At 40.6% G+C, this 12,511-nt stretch overlaps 1 protein-coding gene across 1 annotated transcript in view; it reads left to right on the forward strand.

Moving 5' to 3' along the window:
• Positions 1-11,485: 11,485 nt before the first annotated feature.
• Positions 11,486-12,511, forward strand: part of LOC101774789 (junctophilin-3-like) — a 6,130-nt gene continuing 5,104 nt past the window's right edge. Inside the window, 1 exon segment of the mRNA XM_022827773.1 lies at positions 11,486-11,678. Within this exon segment, the coding sequence (XP_022683508.1) occupies positions 11,486-11,678 (193 nt within the window).

Genomic DNA, 12,511 nt, shown 5'->3' on the forward strand with positions numbered 1-12,511 from the left:
ACTAACTAAGCATCAGGAAACATAATTCTAGTTGCAAGATGATTGTAAATAAGGATGAATAGACATGAGTGGATACGAAGCATGAGCAGATATGAACAAGAGATAACTCATCTAGAGCAAAGCCAAGACTCTGCATATGTTGTAGTTCTAGCTAGATGGCAAGCAAACACATGATTCTCATTCAAAGTATCTTTAAATCACCACCTCCAATCTGACTCCCCAAAACCCCCACCTTACACGGCATCAGATCCTGTCAACAATCCTGCCTATCAGCGCAAGCAGTCTAAGGGCATGAACATAAAGCACATGTCTAGCTGTTATGATAGATCAGGCATGCAATTCTAGTCACCATGACTACAAGAACACCCTATGCAATCTATTATGTAAATAGATTGGAATAAGCAAACTCATAACAGGAGAAATCATAAAAGGAGACATATAGATCGCTATTGAATTGAAATCAATCTATTATTTCACCATGAATGATTGTTCATCCCAATATCTCCACCGTGGTCATACCCGCGACTTCACTCCTCACCGAAAATGAGCATGAACGGGGCCCAGGGGACCCTAGGCCGATCGGCCTGGACCCTTTAGGCTGATCGGCCTATGCCCTTTTTGGGGCCTCTAGCCTTCATCTTTTTTTGGGTTGTTGCTTGTTCCGAGCCTCATCCAATTATGCTCCAATTAAGTCCAATTTGCTGCAAAAACAGAATATCCTCCAAAATACAATGCATATGCGAAAATGATCTGATTATTAGTTATGATCAATAGTTATGATATCATTTGTATGCCAATATTAAAGATAAATGGGGGTAAAAGTGTGTAAATAATGAGCCTTCAACAATCCCCATGCTTAAACCTTGCTCGTCCTTGAGCAAGTCCTCAATAGAATCAACATTGCCCTTCAGTGTTAACCCTGCACTTGATCATACATAGCAATACATGGCACTTCATTTAGATGTTCAATTAATATTCAAGTTGTAGCTAGCTTATCATTATGGAGGATATACATTTTTCAATGATGAACAAGCCACAAAATTTTTGAACAGTGCTCTCAAATTTAAATCAACTTCAGAACTTTTCTTTCAATAGAGCACAATTTTTAAGAAGGAGCTAGATCAACATCAGCAACAAAATCCTTGCAATTACTCAATGGAAACTCTCAGCTCATCAAGTATCTCAAAGCATCTGCTAGAATATTGTCAACCTATTCTACTCATATAAAAAAGTGGAAGGCTTTATCTGGAGCTTGGTAGGTAGGAATAGTTCTAGCAAAGTATTATATTCAGCATATTATCAAACTAGGAAAAACTTCTATTGGGTTTACTGACACTTGCCAAAAAGGCCATGGAGAAATAATTGCTTATAGAGAGGGGGAGAATGGAACACACACTTTTTAGATTGGTGGACATATGCAAGTTGCAAATGAATGATCTTGAGGCACAAATGAAGTCCTCGTTATCGGATTGCACATGGTTGGAAAATGATTATGGACTAAACATTTAGGGCATTGGAAACCTTATGAAGCTTAAAGAACTGAGGAGCATTTTTATTCTCATTTTTCTTCATCTCTTTTTTTCTTTTTTCTTCTCTATTTGTTTTTGCTTTTTTTCTTCTTTTTCTCATCTCATTTTTTTCTTTTTCTTTCTTTTTGCCTCCTTAGCACTTTTTACAACATAATACTTACTCAGCAGTAGTCAGAGATAATGCAATGACTTCATCCTCCTATGCTTAAACGATGCTCGTCCTCGAGCATTAAAGAGAGAATAAAATGACTTCTGATGTAAGTATAAAATCTTTTGGTCTTCTGCAGAAAATTATTTGATTCTTCAGGGAGGTCGTCCATGCCAAAATTAGAGCTTCCAGAGGAGGGAACCACCCAGGCCGATTGGCTTGAGGGTGTCCAAGCCGATTGGCCTAGCCTATCGTGCCTTTTCCTTTGATTTTTATTCTGCACACGGCTGACAGCTTCCAAATCTTATTTATCATGAAAAGGTGCTAATGGATCTTCTGAATTGACATTGAGAATTTATTCTATACTCATATTGGGTTGTGGTAAAGGAGGGTAATCACAAAAAGAAGTTTTGGGTTTTTGGTTGGATGCCCAGCGAGGTTTGCAAAATTCCCAGTGTAGAAAAGTCACAATGCATGAACAGAAAGGCGAGCAAGAAATGGTTACACAAAGGAATGACCAGCTTCTAAGCCTCATACCACAAAAATCAATCCTAACCCAATTCATCTGAAATATAAACTTGCAATCTAAGGTTTATCATGAAGGCATATATACGGCTTTGGATAGAATAGAGCTCTTGCAAGAATTATTACTGAAGTGACCAGCATAAAGAATTTTATTTCATGAAAACAAAAAGAAGACTTTAGTAAATTTAAATAAGAGAGCAACAAGAATTATGTGGGTCTTAATAAAAGTCATTTAACCTCCACAAAAAATACCTAGCATTTAATCCATTTTAAGTCATATTTAAGGAGCATCTATCAAGCTATGCATAACTAAACACAACAATCAAAAATGCGGCAACATCCATCATATTTCATAAGGCATAAACAACATCATCAATATTAATCATATGAAATTAAGCTCAATGTGATGAACGTTCATTCTACACGCAATGAAAAACAAAATTGAAAACATGCATACACTACCACAACTTGTGCATATGAAACTGAGGATGGGAGAAAGATATGCAAACCATGAGTGTGAATTTATTTCATCCACTTCTCCCTTCTCCAATGGACGTTACGTTCATTTCCCAGCTGTTGTTCTCCTTTATCATATCCTCACGTCAACTCAAAGAGTGGTTTGGTGCTGATCCTCCGATCGGAGACTTTCATGATGTGCTATTCAATATGCTCCTTCCTTTGCTTAACATTATTTTTCGCATAGTTCCCGCAGAGAGCACAAACAGAGAGCACATCGGGGTTTCTTGCCGACGCGAGGAAGCAAAGCAAAATGCAATGCTTGGTCATGGTTTTATTGTTCTCAACATGAAGATTCAAATCTGATTTTAAAAATAAAATCATGCTCAATGCAATCACCGAGCCATTATGTAAATCAAAGGTAGAGTTCAATGTCAAAAACCAACGTAAATAAAGAATTCTTGATCACATCAATTTAGGTTAAATTAAAGACATTTAGTCTATCGAATTAGATTAAATAATCTTCAATCTTTACCATGCATGGTTATGGGATTAGGTTCCTAATCTTGGCTAAAAATAGAGAGAGAATTTTGAAAGAAACAAAAATAAAAGGCTTAGAAAACTCTAACTAGAAAAAATGGATTTTCAATAAGCATAAACCAAAAGAGATTTTCATCCTAATTTTTGATGAGCCTAACATGCATTTTCTATACAAAAATAAATCATGAAAAATATTATTCGTTCTCTACTCAAAGATAGGGTTGTGGATGCGCAAAAATAGGCTAGGCTGACCGGCTCATGTGGGAGCTGGTTGATCGGCCTGAGGGCTTTTTAGCTCCTCTGGTTCTAGTTTTTCATGGGTCGTAAAAAGAAACAAAAATAGGATGGGTTATGTCATAGGTTTGGTGAAAAGGTTTAAAAGAAATAAAATGTGAACGACTAAGTAAAGAACCATGCATCAAAGTGTTCGACAAAAGCATCCATAAGAACAAGAAGTGACTAGTGTAGAAAAACTCTAAAACTCAAATGGCTCAACGAAAGTTGGGTTGTCCTCCCAAAATCTTATTACCTGACTCGACATTCGGGTTGCCTCCCGCAAAGCGCTTCGTTTATCGTCTATAGCTGGACCTTCAGGTTTCTGCTCTTCCCAACATCCTGTGGTGGTGGTGCAGTCTTCTTCTTCTTTCTTTTATTTCTATTTTTAATTTTTTTTCTTCTACAAGCTTGCATTATTCTTTGAGCTGTACAACTGGCTTCTCATATCTAGCTTCTCCATTCTTCTCATCAACAGGTCAATCTTTGCCTTCATGTTTTCATTTTTCTTCGTTGTTCTTCGCTGCTGCCTATTCTTCATTGAATTCCTCTGCATCCAAAAGAGAATATGTACAAAAAATTTTCTTCTCTGCATAGTTCATCAAATTAACTTTCCAACAAGTAGTCATTCACCCAAAACGGACTCCGGATGAGTGAGTTATGCCTATTTTAATCTAGCAATGCGTTCTGTCTTGAGCTGATTTCAGAACGTGCAGTGTTGAAAGATTTTATTGTAACTCCTTCTATAGATCTTCAAACTTGAAGATTCTTGATGCGTTGGAAAGAAGACTTGATGGAGCTTCTGGATATCTAATTTTGTTCTGTTGTACATCTCTGATTATAGGCAGAAAATTGATCACAACATCAATGTTCAACCTGAGATGTTGATGATCTAACATGCTCCACTTCCAGCATGCCTTTTTCTGTTTCCCGCTGATGCTTAGGCGTCATTATTACCATCCTTATTCAACAAAGCATTAGCCTGAGTGGGAGTGAGGTTAACAATGGAACCTCCGACGGATGCATCGATGATTGCACGTGAAGCTGTTGTCAATCCGCCGTAGAACTTCACAACTAGACCCCTTCTTGGATATTTATGATGTGGATAGGGTAGTCGTTGAAGCACTTGAACACCTCAGAGGCTGTCTCCGTAGTGTATTGGCGAAGCTTGATATCTAATTGCGAAGAATCTGCGTCTTCCCTAGTGAGTAGTACTTGGCGAGAACCAAAGTATCCATGTAGCTTGATGTCATCTTTTGTAATCCATCGTGATTTGCTTCCAACATCTTCATGCGCTGAATGTTGTATGCTTGTGTCTTCATTTGCCATTACTCCAGATGTTTTGTATATATTCTAAGCTTCTAAATTTGATCATGTATGCTTGATGAAAGCATTTCCCAAGCTCCTCTTCATTGTTGTCATCTTCATCTCCTCCATATTGTTCTCAGCGCCTTGCTTCTGCCTCTTACTCTTGGATTTTCCCCTACATACAGAATAGAACATATACCAAAATATAGCTCTATTGAAAATTTTATAAAATCAACTTTCCAACGGCTAGTTATTCATCTAAAACGGAGTTCAAATGAGAGAGTTATGCCCATTTTATTTCAGCATTGCGTGCTGTCCTGAACTAATTTCAGAACGTGCGACGTTCGATGATTTGGCCATAACCGCTTGTAGAAATCTCCGATTGCCTTGCTTCTTGATTCATTGGAATGTAGACTTTATGAGTCTTCTTAATATCAAAAAATATTCTATTATTTACATCTGAGGTCGTGCAAAATCTTGATAACAACAGTAGCTTCTTGTAAATTGATCCGGAGATGTTGATGCTCTTAATCTTGTGGTCTTTGGGGCATTATGTCGCGCACCCTTTGGCTTCAAGGTCATCACCATTGCGGCACCAACGAGTAGCATGGTGGCAATGATGCGTATTCTCCATAATTCTTACTTTAGCCAAGGTGCCAGGATCAGAGGAGGCTCCTGCGCTTTGTGTTGATGATCTGAACAGTTTTCTTCCTTGGTTGCATTACTCAATTAGAAGCTCTTGAGCATCCCACTGGAGAAGATTGATTGTGTCATGGTGCTTCTAATCTTATTGCTTCCAGTCCTTATCACTTCCAGATCATCTCCTTCTGTGTAGAGAGGTTCTCCAATCTTCCCTCTTCTTGACATGGTCGCTTCCAACACCTGTTGCTTGAACAAACAAATCTCCAAGAAATATTAATCTTAAAAATAATTGACACATCGGTATACCTCGTTTATCATCTTCAATTCTCAAAAAAAATTCTTGCACCAGACTCTCCCAATTCTCGACCATTGATGCTTGCAAAGAGTAAAATCATCGAAGTGCCTTGTCCAATAGTGAGTATGAGAAGCAAAGTGTAAAATCATCGAAGTGCCTTGTCCAATAGTAAGTATGGGAAAATTTTTGCACGTAGATAATTGTCGTCGACACCGCCCAACTTTGCATATCTATAGGAAGGACTTGCAAATTGAGATTGGCATCCTCCTTACCGATGAACACGTTGTGCAGCACCATCTTAATGATTAAAGTGTTGATCTCAAACGGGCCTTCAACTTTAACTATGTTCAGGATCGGCAGATCTTTGATGCTCGGTGTCCAGAGCTCGCTAAGCTTGCGTTCGGGCTGTTCTCCATTGCTACATGTTGTTGAGGCTCAGCTGAACTATTTGGTGGAGTATGTGTGGTGGTTCTTCATCCTTCATTGTTGATATTCCCGCTACAACTGCTCTCTTGATTTGCCTACAATCTTTATTTTTTCTCATGCACAAAAGAAAAGAAAATATTTGTTTGTTCTTTTTGAAAGGCACAAGTCCATATCATATTAGGGTTAGAAAAACATATACGACAAATATACAAGATCAAGAATATACAAAAAAAATATTCACTGGAAAATTATGAACAAGAAAAATATTTACAGATGCAAAAGTTAATCTAGAACTTGATCACTTGTTTCCTCGACAACGGTGCAAGAAAAGCTTGTTGACGGCAGTTAGCACGCCAGTTTGAATCGCAAGCGCATGTATCAGTTGCAGCTTTTCCCTTAGAGTATTCTCCGAAGGTTTATCAATCCACGGAAACAAGATCACAAGATCTAAACTTACTAAGCATCAGGAAACATGATTCTAGTTGCAAGATGATTGTGAATAAGGATGAATAGACATGAGTAGATACAAAGCATGAGCAGATATGAATAAGAGATAACTCATCTAGAGCAAAACCTATACTATGCATATGTTGTAGTTCTAGCTAGATGGAAAGCAAACACATGGTTCTCATTCAAAGTATCTTTAAATCACCACCTCCGATTTGACTCTCGAAAACCCCGACCTGACACAGCATCAAATCCTATCACGATCCCGCCTATCAGCGCAAGCAGTCTAATGCCATGAACATAAAGCACATGTCTAGATGTTATGATAGATCAGACATGCAATTCTAGTCACCATGACTACAAGAAGACCCTATGCTACTACGTAAATAGATTGGAATAAGCAAACTCATAATAGGAGAAATCATAAAAGGAGACATATAGATCGCTATTGAATCGAAATCAATCTATTACTTCATCATGAATGATTGTTCATCACAAGATCTCCACCGAGGCCATACCCACAACTTGTGAATCCTAGCTCCTAAACTCCGGCGTGGATCTTCCTCGCAGGGTGATCACGTCGGCTAGAGCCTAGCCTAAGCTAGCCTCCGGACAACTGCACGGCCCTCAACTCTCTGTAGATGGTTGTCCCTCAAGTTCCTTGGCTCCTTCTGGTTCAAATCTTCAATCCTATCTGCGTGCTCGATGAAATATAAGGGTATTTATAGTTTGGGAAGGCTGTCATCCAAAAGGCAAGTCAATTGGGCGAGGGAAAGGCCCAGGCTGATCGGCTTAGGGGGCTCCAGGCCGATCGCCCTGGTGCTTTCTTTTACCCCCTCGCGTCCAGCTTCGTTGCCAAGTCTTCTATGATGTTTTGAAAACTTATTTTTACTTGCACGCGGGCTTGGCACGTCGATTGCCTCGGGATAAGTATGGATCTTGATATCATTCCAAAGTCCTGCTTGCTTCCATCTTTAATCCCGAAGTGAACTTGCCATGTCTTATGAAACATAGCCCCTAAGTATTCTTGGAGGAGTCCTCGTCGAAGATGTGCATGAATGAGGCCCAGAAGACCCTAGGCTGATCGGCCTGGGCCCCATTAGGCCGATCGGCCTAGGCCCTTTTTTGGGCCTCTAGCCTTTGTCTTTCTCTGGGTTGTGGCTTGTCCCGAGCCTTATCCAATTATGCTCCAATTAAGTCCAATTTCTGGCAAAAACAGAGTGTCCTCCAAAATCCAATGCATATACAAAAATGATGATATCATTTGTATGCCAATATTGAAGATAAATAGGGGTAAAAGTGTGTAAATAACGAGCTTTCCAAACCACACCATTGGAAACACCTAATCAAGGTCTCGATGGCTTTGATAGCCCAAGGCGCGACTGCAATTGCCATAGAAATGTGAACAAGTATAGCTGCCAGGGTTGATTTTGTGAGGATTAAATGGCCGTTTCTATTGAGCATCCTTCCCTTTTGGAGGAAGGCGCCTAGCGACCATGTTGACCAGAGGTTGCAACGCCTAGGGCAACCTGCGGATCAACAGTGGCACCCCCAGGTAAGTGTAAGGGAAGTCCAAAATCTGCCATCGTAGGATCTTTTACACCAAGAGAACGTGCTCTACCAAGCAGCGAATAGGAAAGGCCTGGCTTTTGCTATAATTAGCTGTTAACCCTGATGCATTCTCAAAGAGGGATAGTATCTCTCTAATCAGGACAAGATCCTGAGCAACTAGAGAGATAAAGACGACCACGTTTTTATCGTTGCAATGCCGCGGTCGTGCTAGGACGTCAATGTCTAATGCAGTTCAAGGGCGACGACAGGGGGTGAGGGGGGCAAAGTCCACCCTCTACATGCACACCAATATAGTATACATATTTTAACCATTGAAATGGATGGAAAGGTTAATTTTAGCTCCCTTAATTACTAATTTCATTTTAAAAATTTTACCTCTCCCCCTTATGGTTTATCGTGGCTTTTCCAACCCTGATCCATCATAGTGTGGTGATGCCGTTATAATGGCGATTTTGTACGTCCATGACTAATTTGCGTATTCACTTGTGTGAGGGTTTCTATTTGGTCCTACAACTCTGCTGCACTTTAATGCATGGTAAGTATATCAATTGGTGGATGCTACTGATCAACATCATTACTCCCTCTGTTCCTGTTTATAAGGCACGATGTGACATGATACGGTCTCCCAAATTAAGATTTGACAATTTATTTATCTTATCTTATATTGTTTATGGTTATAAACTTATAATCATTGGAAAGTACATTTGATTACAAATCCAACCATGTCAAATTTATATTATAAAAATAAAAAAATTGTTGGGTAAGTTATCGCAGTGTTAATATTACCATCGCGCGCTAGCAAGCTTTCCAACCAATAGCGCTGGCCCCACAGATAACATGTGGCTGCGTGCGCTGCTGCCCACCCACATGCATGGGCCCCACAAGTAACCTTATACCCTCCGTGGTCTCCCATTCACACGTTGTTGCCTGCCTCTCTCTCTTCCATTCTATTTTCTCCTCTCCTTCTCTTAGCGAAACCCATCCAGCTCGTGGGGAGGAACCGAGAAGGTGAGCTGACATGGGACCAGGGAGAGGGGACCTCTAGGCGCAGTGGCCGTAAAGGCACCCCTTCCCCTTCGCCGCCGAGAGGCGGCTTAGCCTCCTCTTCTCGCATGCCGATGTGGGGGAGGGCGGATCCACGTTCGGTGGCAGCCGGCGGAGATGAGGATCCGCAGCTGCTCTCAATGAGATGAGTCGCGGCAGCACCTCCGAAGGGCACTGAAAGGAATAATGGTAATTGGGTGAACATGGCTGCCTGCCTAGGCTAACACACTGTTGCAGGTTAATATAGGGGAAATCCCCAATAGATTATATGAGTTTGATTACAACTTGTGATACAAGATACACTTGTTTAAACCTTCTCTATCTATACACGGTCTATCTGTAGCTAGAGGTTTAACCAATGCATTTAAGTATCCAATACCATCACGTTCATTTGACGTGTTTACACAAGACTCTTTACAAGAGATATATCTATCCTTTAACAACCTCCCTCAATCTTAACTGGGCTTGCTTCTGAGGTTTAGATTGGCTTTGAATTTCTCAAACTCCTGAACTGGAAGTGCCTTGGTGAAACCATCGACCAGCTGATCTTTAGACAGAATAAAGTGAATCTCCTATTGCTTCCTTGCTACCCTTTCTTTTACAAAGTGAAAGTCAATCTCAATATGTTTAGCACTTGCATGGAAGACAGGATTAGCTGACAAATAAGTTGCACCAAGATTGTCACACCATAGACAAGGAGGTTCCTTTAATTTCACACCCAACTCGGACAGTAATGCTTCTACCCAAATAGTCTCAGCTGTAGCATTAGGCAATGACTTATACTCTGCTTCAGTGCTTGATCTAGACACAGTTGCCTGTTTTCTAGCACTCTATGAGATTAAATTCAAACCAAAATAAACATCAGATCCACCAGTAGACCTTATATCATCAATGCTATTGGCCCAATCCGCATTAGAGAAAGCACTTATCAAGGTAGAAGATGACTTATTTATCTCAAGCCCAATATTGATTGTTCCTTTCACATACCTCAAAATTCTTTTAACAACCGACCAGTGAATAGTTGTAGGAGCATGCAGAAATTGGCACACTTTGTTAACAGCAAAAGCTAAATCATGATGTGTGAGAGTTAAATATTGCAAGGCCCAACAATACTACGATATCTTGTACCATCTTCTAATGATAGTAGAGTTCCATCTTGACATGATAACTTTTCTGAGGTTGCTAAAGGAGTCGAAGAAGACTTACAATTTGTCATGCCAACTCTTTTCAAAACATCCAAAGCATACTTTGTTTGCGACAATATAATGCCTCCATGAGTTGGTTTGACTTCAATCCCAAGAAAATAATTCAGATTTCCAAATCTTTAAGAGCAAAATCTGCTCGTAGATCCTTAAGTAAAGCTGAAATCGCATCCATGGATGACCCTGTTACTATGATATCATCAACATATATGAGCATAAATATGGTTGTGTTTGACTTGGAATAAATAAATAATGATGCATCAGACTTGGATGCTCTAAACCCAAGATCAAGCAATTTTGAACTCAACCGTGAATACCAAGCCCTTGGAGCTTGCTTTAACCCATAAATAGCTTTATCCAACTTACAAACATAGTTTGGAAATTTGCATCCTCAAAGTCTGGAGGTTGTATCATGTAGACCTCTTCCTCAAGAACACCATGAAGAAACGCATTCTGTACATCAAGCTGCCTCAAACACCAGCCTCTTGAGACTACTATAGTTAACACAAGTTGAACGGTAGCAATTTTCACAATAGGGCTAAAAGTGTCTTCATAATCAATACTATATCTTTGTTTAAAGCCATTAGCCACCAGTCTTGCTTTATAACGATCTATACTCCCATTAGCTTTTCGCTTTAATTTATACACCCATGTGCAATCAATGAGATTCGCTTCAGCTTATCAGCCGGCTTATCAGCCATCAAACAGTGTTTTTCTCTCACCACAAATCAACCGTTTCAGCTTTTCAGCCGGCTTATAAGTTCAATCGAATAGGCCCATAAGCTCATCTTCCATTGCTTTTGTCCGCTTGTGATCACCAAGTGCTTCCTGTAGAGTATGTGGCTCTCCTGTAGCAGAAAAGAAGCCACATCTAATAGTCTCATCAGTATATTGTTTTTGTTTAACAATGCCACATTGAGATGGTGGGGAGGGCCGGGACCGGCAGCATGGGGATGAGAGGGAGGGGGCGGATCCGGCGTGGGGAGGTCTGGAAGTGGTGGATTCGGCGTGGGGAGGTTCGGGGGTGCGGATCCGGCGGGAAAAAGGGAAGGAGCGGTGGCGGCGGCCGGAACCGAGAATGGAGGTGGCGGAGGTTGCGGGGAGGGGACGTAGCAGCGGGAGCAAAGGGGACGGGACGGAGCGATGGGAGCGGGGTGGGAAGCGGTCGGCGGGAGCGTCGGACAGCGTCGAGGGGGAGCGAGCGGCGAGCGGCGTCGAGGAGAGCGAGAGGCGGGGGATGGGGCGCTGGAAAACAGAGACTGGTGGCGAGGGTGAGAGGGCGCGGGGGGTAACTCGAAGGCAGTAATGAGGGGTACGGGGTGTCAAGTGCACACTTTAGTCTATTTTAGCTGAATTTTGTGGACTAGAGGACTAAAGTGTTTTAGTCCACTTTTAGTCCATGTGTTTGGGACTTTAGTCCATCTAAAGTGCTGATTTTAGTCCAGATTTTACTCCAAGGTGGGAACCAAACACCCCCTAAGTATCCATTGCCATCACGTTCATTTGATGTGTTTACATAAGACTCTTTACAAGAGATATATCTATCCTTTAACAGGCACGCGCGGCATGAATGCCCGACGGGGATCCTCTTCCCCTTTCCTCTTCACCGCTGCAGGAAGGCGGATCCATAGGAGCGGGGGCCAGCCACGAGCTCTCTGCGGAGGCGGTGGCATGGCACCGGCAGCGAAAAGGCTAACCTTTTTTCCCCTCTTCCCTTTGCTTTTTATCCAAAAAACTTTGCTGCCGTGAAAAAGTTATACATATAACTTTGTTTATATGTGAAAGTTATGTATACAACTTTTCTCTTTGTTTCTTTTTTTTGCACTAGTTTTTCTTCTTAGTTATATCAACAACTTTTTCTAGATTTCATTTGCATAACTTTTTTCTTAGAAAAGTTAGTTACACAAATTTTTTCTGTAAATGTTATGTATACAAGTTTGTTATATAAATTCGTTTTGCATAGATTTTTGCTACATAATTTTGTTCTATTAACTTCTTTTGCATATTTTGTGACAGAAATATGATTTTAATAATTTTTTCGCATAACGCTTGTGTATAACTTTTGTTTTATATAAATTTTGTATATAAATTGGTGTTTTGGGTA

Source organism: Setaria italica, chromosome VI, assembly GCF_000263155.2.
Source record: "Setaria italica strain Yugu1 chromosome VI, Setaria_italica_v2.0, whole genome shotgun sequence".
Taxonomy (NCBI): Eukaryota; Viridiplantae; Streptophyta; class Magnoliopsida; order Poales; family Poaceae; genus Setaria; species Setaria italica.